General features: G+C 39.1%; 1 protein-coding gene across 3 annotated transcripts in view; it reads left to right on the plus strand.

The window, feature by feature from the left end:
• NEK1 (NIMA related kinase 1) overlaps positions 1-20,197 on the plus strand; it is a 207,218-nt gene that overhangs the window by 119,285 nt on the left and 67,736 nt on the right. Inside the window, exons 18-21 of one of the 3 annotated variants that reach the window (XM_024750527.1) lie at positions 5,279-5,362; positions 5,788-5,871; positions 6,289-6,366; positions 6,938-7,033. In XM_024750527.1, the coding sequence (XP_024606295.1) occupies positions 5,279-5,362; positions 5,788-5,871; positions 6,289-6,366; positions 6,938-7,033 (342 nt within the window). The remainder of the gene's footprint in view (positions 1-5,278; positions 5,363-5,787; positions 5,872-6,288; positions 6,367-6,937; positions 7,034-20,197) is intronic. The other 2 variants (XM_024750529.1, XM_024750528.1) reach the window with 2 other exon arrangements.

The following is a 20,197-nucleotide window of genomic DNA, read 5'->3' on the forward strand; positions in this document are numbered from 1 at the left end:
TGAATCCTATATTTGATGAAAACATCCTTCAGGAATGAAGGAGAAATAAAGACGTTCTCAAACGAAATAAGCTAAAAGAATTTATTGTTAACGTAGCAAACAGAATTACTAGGGAGAAAGAGAGACATTACATAATAACAAAAGAATCAGTCCAATAAGAAGTTATTGCAATCCTTAATGGGTGTATACCAAACAACCAAACTTCAAAATATATAAAACTAATAGAGCTGAAAGGAGAAATAAACAAATCCACAAGTATAGTTGGGGACTTGAACATAGTGATTGATAGAACTGCTAGTCAGAAATGAGCAAGGGTATAGTATAGTTAAACACCACCACAGGCCACCAAGATCTAATTTACATCCTATCCAACAATAGCAGAATACATTATTTTTTCAAGTGCCCACGAACCATTCACCAAGATAGACCATATGCTGGATCATAAAACAAATCTTAACTAATTCAGAAGAATTAAAGTTATATGACGTATATTCTTTGAACGTAATGGAATCAAACTAGAAATCAATAATAGAGAGATGACAAGAAAATCTACAAACACTTGAAAGTTAAAGATACTTCTAAATAATACAGAGACAAAGGGGAAATCTAAGAGGAAAGTTAAAAATACAAAGAATGAATGAAAATACACACATCACATATCAAAATAAGTGAGATGCAGCTAAAGCACTGCTGTGAGGGAAATTTATAGCACTAAAGGCTTACATTAGAAAAGAAAAGTCTCAAATCCGTAGTCTAAGTTCCTATCTGAAGATGCTAGAAAAAGAAGAGCAAGATAGACCCAAAGCAAGCAGGATGAGGGAAATCATTAAGAGTAGAAGGCAGTGAAATTGAAAACAGGAACCCTTCTGAGAAATGTAATGAAACAAAAAATTGGTTCTTAGAAAAAACTGAATGAAATTGATAAATCTCTAGCAAGATTGATAAAAAGAAAGAGATGACACAAATCACCAATATCAGGAATGAAACATGATATCACTACAGATCTTATAGTGAGTAAAAAGATGACAACTTTACACATAAGTTAAAAGCCTAGAAGAAATGCACCAACTATTTGAAAACCACGAACTACCAGAACTTAGCCAAATTGAAATAGATATCTTCTATAGTCCTGTAACTATTTTTAAAATTGAACTTTTGATTAAAAACTGAAAAGGAATAAATCTCCAGGCCTAAGTGGTTTCACTGGAGAATTTTACCAAACACAGAAAGCATTAACATCAATTTGATAAAATGATACCGTCTCTTTCAGGCTGTCAGAGCAGAAGGAACACTTCCCAACTCATTTTGAGGCCTGTATTACCGTGATACCAAAACTGTACAAATACAGCACAAAAAGAAAACCACAGACTAATATCTCATTGACTTAAATGCAAAAATTCTCAACGAATTTTAGCAAATTGAATCCAACCACAGCCAACTGGGATTTAGTCTGGAAACCCAAGTCTGTTTCAGTATTAGAAAATCAATGAGGGGCTTCCCTGGTGGTGCAGTGGTTGAGAGTCTGCCTGCCGATGCAGGGGTCACGGGTTCGTGTCCCGGTACGGGAAGATCCCACATGCCGCGGAGCGGCTGGGCCCGTGAGCCATGGCCACTGAGCTTGCACGTCCGGAGCCTGTGCTCCGCAACGGGAACCACCATATCAACAGGCTAAAGAAGAAAAATCATGTGATCATAACAATGGATGCAGCAAATGTTTTGACAGAATTCAGCATCATAATAAATAAAAACTATCAGTAAGTAGAAAGCAAGGGGAATGTCCTCAACCTCATAATAGTCATCTATAAACAAACTTACACCTAACAATACTTACAGGTAGAGGACTGAATGCTCTCCCTCTACAGTCTGGAAAAGGACAAGGAAGTTAGCTCTCACCACTGTTAATCAACATACTGCTGGCAGTTTTGGTTACTGCAGTAAAGAAAGAAAAAGAAAGAAAAGACATACAAATTGAAAAGAAGGAATGAAACTATTGCTGTTTCCAGTTGACATGATTTTCTGCATAGAATATCTGAAGGACTCTACCAAAACACTCCTAGAACTAAAAAATGAATTTATTATTGTTATAAAAGTATAAGGTCACTTCACAAAAATCAACTGATTTCTATACATTGACAATGAACAAGTGGAAACATATTTAAAAAAACGCAATACCATTTACAATTGCTCCAAAGAAAATGAACAAAAGTATAATAAAACATGCAGGATTTGTGCAATTAACATGACAAAATCTTGATGAAATTGAAGATTTAAATATTTGGAGAATCATACCATGTTCATTAATTGGAAGACTCAAGGTAATGAAAATGGCAAGTATTCTTAAATTGTTTTACTAATAATTGTAGTTCTTAGTAAACCCTCAGAAACATTTTTTTTGTAGACGAGCTTATTCTAAAATTTATATAGACAGAGAAAGGCCTTAAAATAGCCAAACAATTCTGAGGAAGACTGAAGTGGGAAGAATGACTCTTCCTGGTGTCACAGCTTGCTTGTAGCTGCAGTGATCGAAGCAGTATAGTGCTAGTGGAAGGACGGGTACATAGGTCAGTGGAACAGTGTGAGGAACCCAGAAGTAAATTCACACCAATATGCCCTGCTAATTCTTGACAAAGAAGCAAAAGCAGTTCAGTGGGGGAGGGATTGCCTTTTCAGTATTAGTGCTGGAGAAATTGGACATCCATCTGTAGGCAAAAATATGAACCTTGACCTAAACCTCACACGTAATATAAGTAACTCAATACAGATCATGCACTCTAATGTAAAACATAAAATTGTAAAACTTAGAGAAAAATTTCAAGACCTAGGACTAGACGAAGAGTGCTTAGACTTAACACCAAAAGCACAATCCATGAAAGAAAAACTTGATAAATTGGACTTCGTGAGAATTTAAAACTTTTGCTCTGCAAAAGACTCTGTTAAGAGGAAGAATATACAAGTTACAGATTGGGGGAAAATATTTGTAAACCCCATGTTTAACAAACGACTTGTATCTAGAACATATAAAAACCCACCAAAATTCCACATTAAAAATATGAAGAGTCCAGTTAGAAAATGGGCAAAAGACAATCTAAACATTTCATTGAAGAGGATGAATGGCAGACACAGATGGCAGATAAACACATGAAAAGATGTTCAACATCATTAGCCATCTGGGGAATGCAAATTAAAACCACAGTAGTATATCACTACCCATCCATCAGAATGGCTCAAATAAAAATTGTGATAAAACCAAATGCTGGTGAGGATGTGGAAAAAGTGGGTGACCGTAACATTGCTAGTAGGGATGTTAAATGATACAGCCACTTTGCAAAACTGTTTGGCAGTCCCTTTTAAAACTACAAATGGATCTGTCACACCAAGAGCAGGTAATGCTGCGCTCTTGGGCATTTGTCCCAGAGAAGAGAAAACTTATTTTCACTAAGAGACTTATTACATGCATGTTCTTAGCAACTTTGTTCTTGTGGGTTTTTTTGTTTTGTTTTGTTTTGTGGTATGCGGGCCTCTCAGTGTTGTGGCCTCTCCCGTTGTAGAGCACAGGCTCCGGACGCGCAGGCTCAGCGGCCATGGCTCATGGGCCCAGCCACTCCGCGGCATGTGGGATCCTCCCGGACCGGGGCACGAACCCATGTCCCCTGCATCGGCAGGCGGACTCTCAACCACTGCGCCACCAGGGAAGCCCAGCAACTTTGTTCTTAATAGCTAAAACTGTGAAACCCCAATGTCCTTCAGAGGGTGAATGAATGAACGAATTATGGTACTTCCATACCATAGTCTGCTGCTCAGCACTGAGATGGAACAGGCCATTCAGTCATGCATCCAGTGTCTTGGATGGACTCCGAGGAAGTAATACCAAGTGAAAACAGTCAACCTCAGAAGGATGCATACTGCGCGATTCCATACGTATATATAGAACTTCTGAAATATAGTTGTAGGCGTGGGGAACAGATTGGTAGTTGACGGGCAGAGATGGGAGCAGTGAATGTGGCTATCAAGTGACATAGTAATGGTACAGTTAAGTATCCTGATTTGATGGTGGTCACATAAGGCTACACGTGTGATAAAATTGTACTGATGGCGATACAGAAACGTGAGCACTAGTAACTGGTGAAATGTCTGGTTCGTGCAGTGCCAGCTTCCCAGTGTGTATAGGTACCACAGTTATGCAGGACGATACAGTTGGGAGAGGGTGGGTGAAGGATACATGGGACTTCCCTGTACATTACTTCTCACCTTTCTGTTGTTATCTATAATATTTCAAACTAAAATGGTTAAATTCCTACATAGGCATAGAAGGAAGTCTGGAGGAGAACACTGAAACTGTAAGTTTCTCAGATGGTAGAATTACGAATGATTTGTATTTTCTTTGTTTCATACGTTTTCAACAGTGTACATATATGATTTTTATGAGAGAAAAAAATACTGGCATAAGCTAAATGAAAACTAATTTCCAATGGAAATGTTCATTGCAAAATTTGCTCAAAAGAGTCCATTTGAATTACGAACTTGGAGGGCATTGGTAGCCTTGAAAGATTTTCAGAGTCACAGTGGGATCAGAACACAGAGTGTAGCAGATTTAAAAATAAATGGGAAGCAGGTAAAAGCACGGAAATATAAAAAGTACGCGTTCAGCAATCCGACAGAAAGACGTGAGAAGGGGAAGTGGGACGAGGATTTTTCAGTTGGGAGGCTCTCGATCCACAGCTGGTGCCGCAGGAAGAGAAAGTGGGTAATTATGAGTAATTTCTAATGAGGAGATCATTCCATGCTTGTGATAAACCATGTTAGTCGGCATGTGGTTGGGCGGGTCATTTGCAGTCCAGGACCAGGGCATGCCCAGGTGCAGGGAGTTGGAGCTCATGTTATTCCCTGTTGTGTGCGTGTGTGTGTGTGCACGTGTGTGTTTACTTTGTAAGCGAACATGTAGCAATGATGGGCCTTTGTAGAGGAAGATTTTGATTTGGGGTTTAGTTAACCTCCAAAGCAGTTTTAAAAAACATGTTGACATAAATGGCTAATAAAAAGGTAGCTGGTCTCTATTTAAATAATTACATTTGGGGTTTAATTGCTTCCTTCTGTTCTCACTGAATGTGTTGGTTAAATCGCCAAAGGAGAATGCCAGCGTCTTCTATCAGTTTATCAGCTAATCATTTAGACATGATCACTATTTGCCACCAGAAGTAGTGGCGCCGGGCGGTCCCTAGGTAAGATGCTGCTGTAGCCTTAGTCGTTCTTTAACCTTAGTACATTAAATGATGCACAGGGCACCCTGCACAACCTGGCAGCTCTGTGCGAAGGCAGGCGCAGCTCTTCACGAGGAGGGAAGCCGAGAAGCAAAGAGGAAGAGGTACGCCTCCTGCATGCTCGCTGCCTCACGCCGTCACTTTGAGTTGATTGCCTTCCTTTCCTGCATGGTTTAAATTCCTAACAATGACTGGACGATCTTTAGGTCTGTAGGGACCTGTTAATATATTTTGACTGACATACTGTGTCATAATTTTGCCCCATAACTGTTATTCAGAATTCTGAGTTCAATTTCTTTTCTTTTGATAAAATTAAAAATTTGTTATTGTGTTGTTTTTCTTTTCAGAAACAAATTGATCTAGATTAAACACTTGAAAGCTAATATTACATTGCCATTAACCAGATTTCAAAACTTTTATTTCTTATATTCACATTAACACCTTTCTTTAAATAAAAAACATTTTAGCAATGAAAACGGTAGTTTTTTTTTTTTAATTAAAATGTTGTGTTTTTTTTTTCTCTTCATAGGTTTATCTGGCAAGGCTGAGACAAATAAGGCTGCAGAATTTCAATGAGCGCCAACAGATTAGAGCGAAGCTTCGTGGTGAAAAGGCAGGTTGAAAATCTTTTTCAGAAAGTAATTGAATGACATTATAATACACTGAGATTATGTGCCATTAACACAAAATAAAGTCTGATGAAGACAGTGAAGGTCAAAGACCAGAAAACTATACATAGTGTTACAGTATATCTTATTTATATGACTTAAAATTGATAAGACCTTTTGTTCCGGGGGGATTCTGAGAGGAAAGTGTGAGTGGTACCCATGGACATATAAAATGGTACGTTTTATATCCTTCTGTTCTGTCTTTTTTCTCAGTGTCCATAGGAGTTGACGGTTGTGGAGCGTTCAGTTGCAGCTGTGAACGACTTGCCATTTTTCATTTTTAGATGTTAGTTTATTCATGTGAAGTCTACAGTGAGTTTGCGGTTCTATCCTAAGTGGTCTGCTCACTACTTATTTTGTAGAAAGAAGCTGACAGCTCCGAAGGACAGGAAAGAAGTGAGGAGGCTGACGTGAGGCGTAAGAAAGTGGAAGTGCTGAAGGTATGTACTGGAAGCGATACAGGTTTTCCTAGAGGAAATGGAAACCCGAGATAGAAAGTTGTGTTCTTAAGTCTTTTGTAGTAAACCAACTTATTCTCTTGCCTTAACTTTTCTTTCCCTTTTATCCCTCACTTTTCCATTTCCGAAAAATAACGTTTTGCTCTCTTCATGTCATATTGATGGAGAGCAATTTGATGAAGGCACAGCATAAATACATGAAACTATCACACAAGTAACCTTAAGAAGAGAAAATGGTAACCCTAAAAGTGAAAAACGTAATCTCTGTTTCTGTGAAGACAAGTTTGTGCATAATAGCCATAGTTGTAAATTTTTATTTCCATTTGACTGTACCTGCATTTATTTTCATTCCAGAAATACTTATTGAGCAGCTGCTGTGTGTTGGCAGCCCGTTTAGGTGCTGGGCATGCAGCTTACGTTTGTGTTCTGGAACCACACTCACCCACTTCTTTTTTGGCTAATAAGGAAATATTTTTATAGACCTGGACAAACAAACAGGCAAACGTGCGCCTTTCTTTCTGGCACTAGCTGTGCTGATTGTCTTCATTTCCAGGCCCAGGTGAGCGCCCGCGCGGCTGTGCTGAAGGAGCAGCTAGAACGTAGGAGGAAGGAGGCGTACGAGAGAGAGAAGAAGCTGTGGGAGGAGCATGTGAGCCTTGCCCCTGTCGTCCTGCCGGGCTCCTGCACGCGGGCTTTCACTGGGTGCTGCGCCAGCCTTATGGTTCTGTGGTCCTATTTTCTCCCTCTCGTTCAATTCCCCTACGTCTCTCTGTCTTTGTCATCATTTAAGGACGATCCATATGGAAGTTATTTTGGGGTTTGACTTGAGGTGAGAACCCAATGTGTTTAGTCTTTTTTATTGCCAAGTAGCTAATCAAAGTCCCAGCATCACTTAGTGCCTGCAACGTTTCTTCTGCCCCTGATCTGCAATGCTGCCTGTGAGAGACTAGATGCCTGTGTGTCCTGGAGGATGAGTCCACGTCTGTTCCCCAGGGCCCCGTTGTGCTTGTAATTATGGGTTTAGAATATATTTAATTCTTGGAAGGGTTCTTCCCTCATTTCCCCTTCACTCTTCTTTTTCATTTGTTTTCCTTACTTACTTGCTCTCTTTTTCTCTAAGAGATACAGTTTAGAGTAATCTTTTTTCTTTTCTTAAATCCTGTTGGGATTTTGATCATACTACCTTAAACCTACAAATTAACTTAAGAAGAGCTGACGTGTTTATAATAGTCTTTATCCAGAAGCGTGTTAAATATCTACATTTACTTGTATCTTTTATATCTCTTACATAATTTTGATCATTTTTAACTCATACTTGTTATATTTCTTATAAAGCTCATTTCTTGGTGGTTTATAATTCCATTTCTGCTTTTAAACGTTTGGCTTTTTCTAACAGAATAGTGCTGATATTTGGAGAAATTGTTGGGTTTTGCTTATCTCTTATGCAGTGAGTGTGCCTGTTCTACCAATGTTGAGGGGTTTCAGCATGCAACAATATCACTGACAGGCAGTCATGATATACATCATAACAGTAATTGCTACAGTTCATAATTGTTTATTGTATGCAAGGCAAATTATAACCACTGCCCATGGATCGCTTTGCTTACTCTTTACGACTTTACAAAGCCGATAAAGAAAGATAAAACAATTAGATGAGGTCACATTTTCAGGAAGTGTGGAATTGGGATAGGAACCTGTGCCTGTCAGGTATCAAAGTCTTAGTGTTCATAGCCAGTACGCCTAACTCCCCTGCTTTCTTTAAGTTTTGCCTTTTATTACCACTTTATTCTTGCTGCATCGGCCAGAACTTCTAGGGCAGAGTTAAATAGTAATAGAGATAATACTTTTGTTCCTGTCTTTAATGGAAATACTTTAGTCATTTCTCTGTTATGTATGGTAAAATAGTAAGGAATATAATTTTACGTCTGGGTTTTACAGTTTTTATCAGACTTGTGTTTTGGCGTTTTATCAGATGTCTTTTGTGTTATCTCTTAACATGATTGTGTTTCTTCTGAATCCACCCGTTGATGTCATATACAGGGAGGTTCTCGTACCATATTCCTAAAGAAAAAGAACCATTTAGCTATGAAGCGTGAGTGAAAGGGACAGAACTCCAGAAATCAGAATAAGTCTAAGGGTTTTTTCATAGTTCCCTTTCGTTTTCTCCTCCCAGCAATTTTGATTTCTCCACCCTCCGCTAGTTACCATTTTTCTCTGTAGTTTCCGGAGTCCAATAGTGGACAACTCTCGTCTTGTTTGCCATGTCATGAACAGGTCTTGACTATGAGACAGTAACTGTCACAGGGTATCTCATGTTCCTCCCAAATCATAATTACTATTATCTGGTACTTATCTTCTGGCCTACTGGTCCCAGTCTTCTCTGGCTTCAGATTGTTATGCTGTTTAAATCATGTTTTAATTCTAGTGCTTTTACTTTCCCCTTTCTTATTTTTTTTCGAATTTCATTTTTTAAATTTTTTTATATAGCAGGTTCTTACTAGTTATCCATTGTATACATATTAGTGTATATATGTCAATCGCAATCTCCCAATTCATCCCAACACCACCCCCGCCACTTTCCCCCCCTTTGTGTCCATACATTTGTTCTCTACATCTGTGTCTCTATTTCTGCCCTGCAGACCAGTTCATCTGTACCATTTTTCTAGGTTCCCCGTATATGCGTTAATATACCATATTTGTTTTTCTCTTTCTGACTTACTTCACTCTGTATGACAGTCTCTAGGTGCATCCACGTCTCTACAAATGACCCAGTTTTGTTCCTTTTTTATGGCTGAGGAATATTCCATTGTATATATGTACCACATCTTCTTTATCCATTTGTCTGTCGATGGGCATTTAGGTTGCTTCCATGACCTGGCCATTGTAAATAGTGCTGCAATGAACATTGGGGTGCATGTGTCTTTTTGAATTATGGTTTTCTCTGGGTATATGCCCAGTAGTGGGATTGCTGGATCATATGGTAATTCTGTTTTTAGTTTTTTAAGGAACCTCCATACTGTTCTCCATAGTGGCTATATCAATTTACATTCCCACCAACAGTGCAAGAGGGTTCCCTTTTCTCCACACCCTCTCCAGCATTTGATGTTTATAGATTTTCTGATGATGCCCATTCTAACTGGTGTGAGGTGATACCTCATTGTAGTTTTGATCTGCATTTCCCTAATAATTAGTGATGTTGTGCAGCTTTTCATTTGCTTCTTGGCCATCTGTATGTCTTCCTTGGAGAAATGTCTATTTAGGTCTTCTTCCCATTTTTGGATTGGGTTGTTTGTTTTTTTTTAATATTGAACTTCATGAGCTGTTTATATATTTTGGAGATTAATCCTTTGTCTGTTGATTTGTTTGCAAATATTTTCTCCCATTCTGAGGGTTGTCTTCTTGTCTTGTTTCTACTTTGCTTTGCAAAAGCTTTTAAGTTTCATTAGGTCCCATTTGTTTATTTTTGTTTTTATTTCCATTGCTCTACGAGGTGGATCAAAAAAGATCTTGCTGTGATTTATGTCAAAGCGTGTTCTTCCTATGTTTTCCTCTGAGAGTTTTATACTGTCTGGCCTAACATTTAGGTCTCTAATCCATCTTGGGTTTATTTTTATGCATGGTATTAGGGAGTGTTCTAATTTCATTCTTTTACATGTAGCTGTTCAGTGTTCCCAGCACCACTTATTGAGGAGGCTGTCTTTTCTCCTTTGTATATACTTGCCTCCTTTGTCATAGATTAGTTGACCATAGGTGTGTGGGTTTATTTCTGGGCTTTCTATCCTGGTCCATTGATCTATATTTCTCTTTTTGTGCCAGTACCATATTGTCTTGATTACTGTAGCTTTGTAGTATAGTCTGAAGTCAGGGAGTCTGATTCTTCCAGCTCCGTTTATTTCCCCTCAAGACTGCTTTGGCTATTTGGGGTCTTTTGTGTCTCCATACAAATTTTAAGATTTTTTGTTCTAGTTCTGTAAAAAATGCCATTGGTAATTTGATAGGGATTACATTGAATCTGTAGATTGCTTTGGGTAGTATAGTCATTTTAACAATATTGATTCTTCCAATCCAAGAAAACGGTATATCTCTCCACCTATTTGTATCATCTTTCATTTCTTTCACCAATGTCTTAGAGTTTTCTGCATACAGGTCTTTTGTCTCCCTAGGTAGGTTTATTCCTAGGTATTTTATTCTTTTTGTTGCAGTGGTAAATGGGAAGGTTTCCTTAATTTCTCTTTCAGATTTTTCATCATTAGTGTATAGGAATGCAAGAGATTTCTGTGCATTAATTTTGTACCCTGCTACTTTACCAAATTCATTGATTAGCTCTAGTAGTTTTCTGGTGGCATCTTTAGGATTCTCTATGTATAGTATCATATCATCTGCCAACAGTGACAGTTTTACTTCTTCTTTTCCAATTTGTATTCCTTTTATTTTATTTTATTTCTTTTTCTTCTCTGATCGCCATGGCTAGCACTTCCAAAACTATGTTGAATCATAGTGGCGAGAGTGGGCATCCTTGTCTTGTTCCTGATCTTAGAGGAAATGCTTTCAGTTTTTCAGCACTGAGAATGATGTTGGCTGTGGGTTTGTCATATATGGCCTTCATTTTGTTGAAATAGGTTCCCTCTTTGCCCACTTTCTGGAGATTTTTTATCATAAACGGGTGTTGAATTTCATCAAAAGCTTCTTCTGCATCTATTGAGATGATCATATGGTTTTTATTCTTCAGTTTGTTAATATGGTGTATCACATTGATTGATTTGCATATATTGAAGAATCCTTGCATCCCTGGGATAAACCCCACTTGATCATGGTGTATGATCCTTTTAATATGTTGTTGGATTCTGTTTGCTAGTATTTTGTTGAGCATTTTTGCATCTGTAATCACCAGTGATATTGGTGTGAAATATTCCTTTTTTGTAGTGTCTTTGTCTGGTTTTTGTATCACGGTGATGGTGGCCTCGTAGAATGAGTTTGGGAGTGTTCCTTCCTCTGCAATTTTCTGAAAACCCGTGTGCTCTGCATCGGCAGGTGGAATCCCAACCCCTGCACCACCAGGGAAGCCCTGTTGGAAGATTTTTAATCACAGTCTCAATTTCAGTGCTTGTGATTGGTCTGTTCATATTTTCTATTTCTCCCTGGTTCAGTCTCAGAAGGTTGTGCTTTTCTAAGAATTTGTCCATTTCGTCCAGGTTGTCCATTTTATTGGCATAGAGTTGCTTGTAGTAGTCTCTTAGGATGCTTTGTATTTCTGTGGTGTCTGTTGTAACTTCTCCTTTTTCATTTCTAATTTTATTGACTTGAGTCCTCTCCCTCTTTTTCTTGATGAGTCTGGCTAATGGTTTATCAATTTTGTGTATCTTCTCAAAGAACCAGCTTTTAGTTTTATTGATCTTTGCTATTGTTTCCTTCATTTCTTTTTCATTTATTTCTGCTCTGATCTTTATGCTTTCTTTCCTTCTGCTAACTTTGGGTTTTGTTTGTTCTTCTTTCTCTAGTTCCTTTAGGTATAAGGTTATAGATTGAGATTTTTTTTGTTTCTTGAGGTAGGCTTGTATTGCTATAAACTTCCCTCTTAGAACTGCTTTTGCTGTATCCCATAGGTTTTGAATTGTCGTGTTTTCGTTGTCATTTGTCTCTAGTTATTTTTTGATTTCCTCTTTGATTTCTTCAGTGATCTCTTGGTTGTTTAGTAACGTATTGTTTAGCCTCCATGTGTTTGTGTTTTTTACGTTTTTTTTCCCTGTAATTGATTTCTAATCTCATAGGGTTGTGTTCAGAAAAGATGCTTGATATGATTTCAGTTTTCTTAAATTTACTGAGGCTTAATTTGTGAACGAAGATGTGATCTATCCTGGAGAATGTTCCATGTGCACTTGAGAAGAAAATGTAATCTGCTGTTTTTGGATGGAATGTCCTCAAAATATCAATAAAACCTATCTGGTCTAATGTGTCATTTAAAGCTTGTGTTTCCTTATTAATTTTCTGTCTGGATGATCTGTCCATTGGTGTAAGTGAGGTGTTAAAAGTTCCCCACTATTATTGTGTTACTGTTGAGTTCCTCTTTTATAGCTGTTAGCAGTTGCCTTATTTATTGAGGTGCTCCTGTGTTGGGTGCGTATATATTTATAATTGTTATATCTACTTGGATTGATCCCTTGATCACTATGTAGTGTCCTTCCTTGTCTCTTTTAATATTCTTTATTTTAAAGTCTGTTTTGTCTGATGTGAGAATCGCTACTCCAGCTTTCTTTTGATTTCCATTTGCATAGGCAGGCGGACTCTTAACCACTGCGCCACCAGGGAAGCCCGTGGGTTTGTTTTTGTGGGTCCTTTTCTTCTCTTATGTTTCCCACTTAGAGAAATTTCTTTAGCATTTATTGTAGGGCTGGTTTGGTGGTGCTGAATTCTCTTAACTTTTGCTTGTCTGTAAAGCTTTTGATTTCTCCATCAAATCTGAATGAGATCTTTGTTGGATAGAGTAATCTTGGTTGTAGGTTCTTCCCTTTCATCACTTTAAATATATCGTGCCACTCCCTTCTGGTTTGTAGAGTTTCTGCTGAGAAATCAGCTGTTAACCTTATGGGAGTTCCTTGTATGTTATTTGTCATTTTTCCCTTGTTGCTTTCAGTAATTTTTCTTTGCTTTTAATTTTTGTCAGTTTGATCACTGTGTGTCTCAGCCTGTTTCTCCTTGGGTTTATCCTACCTGGCACTCTCTGTGCTTTCTGGACTTGGGTGGCTGTTTCATTTCCTATGTTATGGTGTGAGTATGAAATAATTGCTGTGCTAACTTATTGCCTCTTCCGCAAGAGAATGTTGTAGCAACCACATTTGTCAGAAGTAGAAATATCTCATCTTCATAGTCAGAGTTAGTAATTTGTCCTCTTAGCCAAATCCTTTCAAACTTACCTGATGTGGCAAAGAGGGTGAGCTTAGCTTTGGTGGCCTCTGTATAGCGGAGTGGGGAACAGTCTACTTTTGTTCTCTTGGGCCCAGGAAACAGAAACATGTCGTCCTTTGCCAATTTGCACAGTGGGGCAGTTTCTGTCAGGGTGAATCAGCATGAAAGTGCCTGTGTATCCTTTTTAATCAGCTTTCCTTGGCTTGAGCCTGCTGCTGTCATCCGTGTGTTGAGCTGCAGGATCGCAGTTGCAAGCTTTACGGGCCGTCGCTCCCTCCTAGTTTATAGTTGAGTGTTTAGTAATCCATTCTGGCCGTCTGCATGGCACATGAAGGTGATTGTGAGAGGAAGAGGAAGGTAGCCATTAAATCCAGTGAGGAGCTTATGCTTCGTGCAGATTAGCCTTATTTTAAGAACGTGATCTGCTATGCAGAGCTGCACGGGGCTTCTGAGTATTTGATGACAGCAGCCTGTGTGCTGACACCCTGGAGTCTTAGAGGTGGGTCAGTGCCCCACGTCTGTCCCCTCGGTGTGCCTGCAGAGGCCCTCCCTGTGCTGCCTGTATATACACCTTGTATGGCTCCTTACACAAGGTGGAGCGGATGGCTGTGTCATCGTTCATGTTGTGGTTGGCACGTGGGACCCTGGAAGAGCACCTTGATCACTGGGAGATGTTTCCTTTTCTCCCAGTCACATAGGCACCGCTCACGTTCGTGATTTAGAACGTCACACTTCTAACAGCTCAAGTTAGTATATCTCAGAGAACGCAAGCATGAGGTTTGTCATTATATTTCTTTCCCAAAATCTGCCCTTGGTGGGTAGAAACATAGCCCACAAGCATGTTTAAATGCGGTCTTGAGCACATCTTGTAGGATGGTTTTCTAAAGCGCAGTTCCCCAAGCAGGCTTCCTTTCCATCACTTGTTCCTCACTGTGCTGCCCTCTGGGTGAGGTCGTGCCCCGTCATCTAAGCTGTCACAGCCTGGTGCCCAGTCTGCACACTTCTTCGCATCAGTTCAGGCGGCATGTTGGTGAATGTCTGCTCCTTGGTTAGGTCGGAGACTGTGTTTTGAATATGATGACTTCCTCTTTTATTGCATTTCCCTCTTCGTTGTGTATTTCATGTCTGTGTTTGTCCCATTCTTCGGACACAGGCCTAGAAGCTTCCCCCAGGGTGGACACACTGCCCGCATCTTGGCTACCTCAGAATCTTCTCTCCTTAGTCTTGCCATCTAATCTCATCCATCTAAATAGACACATCCTGAGGTCACTTTGGAATCATGCTCTCTGAGCCAAGTCTCACTGGATATTAACAGAGTTCCAGAGATCTCTGAAATATATGTTTGACATCAAAGGATTCAAGAACATCAAAGAGAATCAGGATTCCACTTATGCCGAGGAATCCTCTGATGGTCTTCCTGACATCAGGCTGGCTTTCCCCAAGCAGCAGGGGCAGAGGGTCCTCAGTTGGTGGAGGAGGGGAAGGGGAGCACCTCTGGAAGCACTGTTAGGTGTTCAGTTCCAGCAAGTGTGCTTCACAGACTGTGTCCGGTGGTGCTTCGGCTTTGAGCAGGTGCTCGGCGTTCTTATCATAAGACCTTTAGTGCTGGGCAGCTGCACACGTGCATAGTAGCGATTCTGACTCCTCAGATGGCAGCTGGAGCCCGGCCTCTTCTGCCAGAGGCTGCCCTAGACCTCACACACCCACCAGTACACTTGCACGAGCACATGCTTATGGTACCGTCCAGGAAGAGCTCCCGTAGAAGTCTCGGCTCTAAGCCATGTAAAACCAGTGTAAATTTTTGTTAATTTTAATGGTAGGTCTGTCTTCGATAGTTCTCAAGTACACACAAATGACAGATATTATGGCTATATTCCTGGTAGATAATACTAGTTCCTAGTGCAGCACAACTTTGTATCTCCTCATGTTTTTTCACAAAGGTTTTTACGGTGGCGACGTTAATTAAACTGTGGCAGTGAGCCTGGCTTTTGAGGTGCAGCAGGCAAGCCAGCCCCCTTTCGTTTGGGAGAATTATTTCATTGTGTGCACTTTTGGAAAGACCGTCGAACAAGGTGCCCTGGCTTCTCCCAGCTGAGGGACAGGCTGGTGATCTAAGGTGGACCAGCTGGACCTTCTCCAGGGCGTGAAGTTTGAGCAGGTTGGAAGTTGGAGTTGATTTAATCAAGCGAGAGAACCTGGTGAAGCCAGGAGTGAGCTTCTGCTGCCAGATCCATGCAGCTACCCCGGCTCCTGTTCTCTTCTCGTGGAGGGCTTCCCTTTGCTTTGTGATCCGCCTACAGCTCTCTTCTCTCTTCTGCCCGCTCCCCTCCTCTCTTCCAACTCCATCCCCCGCATCTCCTTCCTCCAGAGTTAGTTTCTGTTGCCTTCAGCCAAAGAACCTTCACAGATTGATTGTGTGTCCGTGCTCTGCATGGGACCTGGCGAATAGCAGCAGCAGTGAGTTCACCAGGAATTCTGTGGCTCGTGCTGTGCGGAGCTGTGCACAGAGGACGCGTGCTGGAGTGGTGAGGACAGCGGCAGGCTGGGAGTCAGGAGACCTGGGTCTAGTCTCAGCTCTGCCAGTTAATTAGCCTGTTTGGGGGACTGCCTCAATGTTTGGGGGCCTTGATTGCCTCATCCATCTCTAATGTTGTTGTGTCTCAATGTTGCCTTGAAAAATAACCTTCACAGTGTAAGTACTTAGGTCCAGTTTAATCTACAAGAGTGGATAAAAGTTATTTTACCAAGTAATTGTTTGAACAGGAAGTCTAATTTAGCACAAGCTAGATGTTTTATAGGTACTTGTGTCTGTTCCTACTCTAACTCAGGAGTGGCTAACATGGTATTTCAGGTTGGGCTTAGCATTATTCCGCTCCCGGAAATGTGCCTTAAAGGTTTGATTGTATGTATGTCGATGCATTTTTACCCAGGAAGACCACCTATCTTTAATTGGATTCTTAAGAGTATCCTTGATCTAACAAACAGTAAAAATCACTGCCTTAATTATTCTGATTCTTTGGCATGTATACCCAATTTTATAAATTTTTCTTTTTGGCACACTTAATGGTAAAAATTGTAGTACTAAATAGGACTTTAGAATGGAGAATGATTTTCGTGTGTGATGATAGAGGTTTTCCACCCAAATAATAATGTTGCTTTTCCCAGGCAGCGTATATGCTTATATTGTAAGTAAAACATACAAGGAAGATAGGTTCAGTTTTTTAAAATGGTAGCAGTGTATTTAGTAATCTAAAATTCAGTGAAAAATAGAATTAGGGAAATTCAGAGACTATATTTTGAGTACGAGTTTCTTTTGAATTGCGTTGAACTCTTTCTTGTGTATTTCATTTGTGTTCTGTCTTTGTCCTGTTCTTTAGACCTGCCACATAGGCCTATAAAGCCTCCCCTAGGGTGGACACACTTACCCTTCTGGCTACCTTGGCATGTTCCTATTCTTAGACATGCTTACAAATGCATTATAGTAGTACTAGTTCAGAAAAGAAATTCAGATACAAACACTTATATTTTTGGTACTTCAAAGACAAGGCTTTGAGAAGTTAAATATGAATTTGCTAACATTTGGCCAAGATGTATCTTTAGGCTACATAAAATTATGTGTGAAGTTGCTTTGTACTCAAAATATTAAATCAGGGCATTTAATAGTATTTTTCTAATATACATTAAAATCTTACTAGTCATTCAGCATATAGAGATGAAATAGTATTTATATTTGTACTTCAATAGTAGCTAAACTTATAATTCCATGTATTTATAGACCTGGCCTCAGTTGGTGAAATTTTTAGTTTTGTCATTAGGTGGCATTGCTGGTTAATTTTTCAGCAAATAGTAAAACTGACAGATAAAATAGAAGGAGTTTTACAGTGATAATTAAAAATCTTGTGGAAATATAAGCAGTATGAAAAAGTCTTGAATTTATTAACCTGGTGATAAAATAGCTAGGGGAAAAAAAATCTTCTAAAGCAATTTGTTTCTTAAACCTGACTTATGAAACTTTCAAGTCAGTGTTGACTTGTGCGTTAGTGTCCTAATGCAATTGTTTTTTTAAACTTTGAATTTTGAAGAGCTGTTAGAATAAAGTAGGTATTCTAGACATAACCAGGTGATCAATTTGTAACAAAATTGGGTTATTTGTTTTATGGTTTTTTCTTCTGTGAAACTTTGTTTTGTTTTCTTAATTTAATTAATTTTTGTGTTGTTCTACCATATTCAGTCATCTTTCTGAATTAAGGGCTCAATCTAATGTTTTCTCTTTTGACAAATTTAAAGATACATTATTATCTTCTATCTCAAGGTCTGGTTAATACTGAATAGCATTAACGTTTCTGGCTAAAAATAATATATCCATGATGTTTACACAGAAGGCCCAAGTTCTCCTGCGTGTTACCTTGGCTTATAAAGGTGTTACCACGTCTCAGTAGTTACCCTGAATTACCCTTAATTTTTCAATAACTGAATTAGTTTCGTTATAAAGTATTTCTAAGAGTCAGTTGGGTATTCTGTTTGTTTTTGTTCTTTGGTTTAGGTTTCATATATCTTTCTTTGCTTATCTCAGGTTCTTTTGCTATGTTTAGGTTAGCTGACCCGGGGAGAGACTAGTACACGTTTGATTATGGAACGTAAGCATTTCCTGAAGGCTGCAGACGATCCTTCTTATAAAGGTGCCAATGACTTTCTTACACAGTGAATCAGATATCTTAGAGACTCTGTCTGTGCCAGTCGTTAGCCATATGTATGGCAGCAAGACAGATTTTAATATACTATGGAGTAGAATTTTAATAGTCGTGGGTGAAACTTTTTCTTCATTAAATTGCCTTTTGTTGGTTAAAAGAAAAGACTTCCTTTCAAAGATGAGTAGCGTGCAGAGAGTTTAACAGAGACAGTCCTGCTGGACTCAATTTGGTTGTCGTTGGTCTCAGGCACTGTTTAACTCATAGCACTTTATCAATAAGCAGATTTTTTTTCTGTTACTTGAGGTTTCTCTTAAGGTTGAGACTAATATAGGAATGTCTCTAATATATTTTACAACTTAAGACTCTAAGGTCAAAATAAAAGGTTTTCAATCCCTTTGTATGTGACTTTTGCCATTAACTAAGGACACATTTGCTAAGTATTCCATAGAGGTTTAGGTCACATATCTCCAGTTTCAGAGAGTTGTGCCAGTGTCTTGTTTAAATTGTATAAGAATTATGTGTGTGTGTGTGTATAAACATTAAAAAGAGCTATAGATAAATGAAGTGCAGTTAGCCAGAGCAGGGGTATATGGGTGAATTTTTTTTTCTTTTATTAAGAATTTCCTTAATGTTCTTATTCTAGGCAGCTGACCAGTGATTTTGGGAATGACTTTTGAGATAGTCTCTGTAAGCATCAATGAAAATTGTATCAGAGGCTGAGAAGGGAGGTTGGTGCTATTCTTGCTTCAGTGAAATTGGTTAAATTCATATTATCACTCTTGTTTATTCATACAATTAAATTACTGTATTGATCACTTTTTTATCTTAGATTTTTAAAAATTTGTAATGTAAGGTGTTTGTGTTTCAGGTTTCTGCTTCATACTGTCTTCTATAAAACCTTTGCATACGGTGCTAACACTTTCGTTTCTGATTCTGCACTGATAGGAGGGTTTTGTTCTGTGCTGTACTCTAGAGATCAGAAACTTGCTTTGTGTAAACTTCTTCACCTCGTCAGGCACTGAAACCGGATTCTGAGTGTTTAAGGCAAATAACTATTTAACGGAGACTGAATAAGTGTTTGCTGAACTCTAATAATTACCACTATTTATTAGGTACACAGCTGTGCGCTTTACACACTTAATCCAGTGAGTACCGCATTCCCATCTTGGAGAGGTTTCGGGTCCAGAGAGGGCAGGGGGGCCAGAGCTGTGGGCCCCTCCTGCCTGTGTGCACTCGCGGGGCTGTGCGCGGGGCTGCCCGACCTCACACTCTTTCCCTGGTCCGGAGTTCCTTCTTCCCCAGAGCATTGAGCACACATCTGCCCACTTTATTTCACTGCAGCATGCTGATTGATTTATCTGTTCCCTGTTCTCTTCTAGTTTATAATCCTTTCAGAGAAAGCACTTTGTCATCATTTTGGTTTTTCCTCCTTTTTTGAAAATTGCTTTCTGCAATCAGTTCTGGTCTCTTATATATTGGGTTTTTTCCTAACTTGATTGAGCTGTAACCCTCAAATAATTCTCAAATTCTCCAATCAGTAATTACTGATTTAAATAAAATGGCAGACTTTGCACACCCAGATTAATTTGTTTCCTTCAAAATAATCATCTAGGGAAGTAACATACTTGTCCTAAAAATGCTGCTATTTGATCAGAGCCAATTGACGTATGTTTATATTTCCTCAGAATCTATACTTTTTTGAATATACTCTATGGTAATAAGACAATCAAAGTTTTAACCCGTTTCTATATAATTTTTCAGGTAGATAATACTCAGTTTTGTGAGCTCTAGATTTTTTTTAAGTTATTTATAATAACATTAAATATCAGTATACTTCAACAGTGCTGAACTGTGGGATTAAAGCAATGTTTCCATCTTCCTCTTCTTTTTTTAATAAGGACTTTATTTTCTTTGGAGCATTTTTAGGTTCACCGCAGAATTGAAGGGACAGTGCAGAGATTTCTCATGTACCCCCTTGTCCCCCACATGCATACAGCCTCCCCCATTATCAACATCCCCCACTAGATGGTACATTTGTTACAGTGGATGGACCTGCATGGACACATCCTCACCGAAAGTTTATAGTTTACGGTACGGTTCATTGTCAGTGTTGTGCCTTCTGTGGTTTGGAGAAATGTATAATGACATATATCCATCATTATAGCATCATATATGGTGTCTTCAGGCCCTGCAAGCCCTCTGTGCTCTCTGCCTGCTCA

This window comes from Neophocaena asiaeorientalis, unplaced genomic scaffold (genome assembly GCF_003031525.2).
Source record: "Neophocaena asiaeorientalis asiaeorientalis breed wild unplaced genomic scaffold, Neophocaena_asiaeorientalis_V1.1 scaffold180, whole genome shotgun sequence".
In the NCBI taxonomy this organism is placed as follows: domain Eukaryota; kingdom Metazoa; phylum Chordata; class Mammalia; order Artiodactyla; family Phocoenidae; genus Neophocaena; species Neophocaena asiaeorientalis.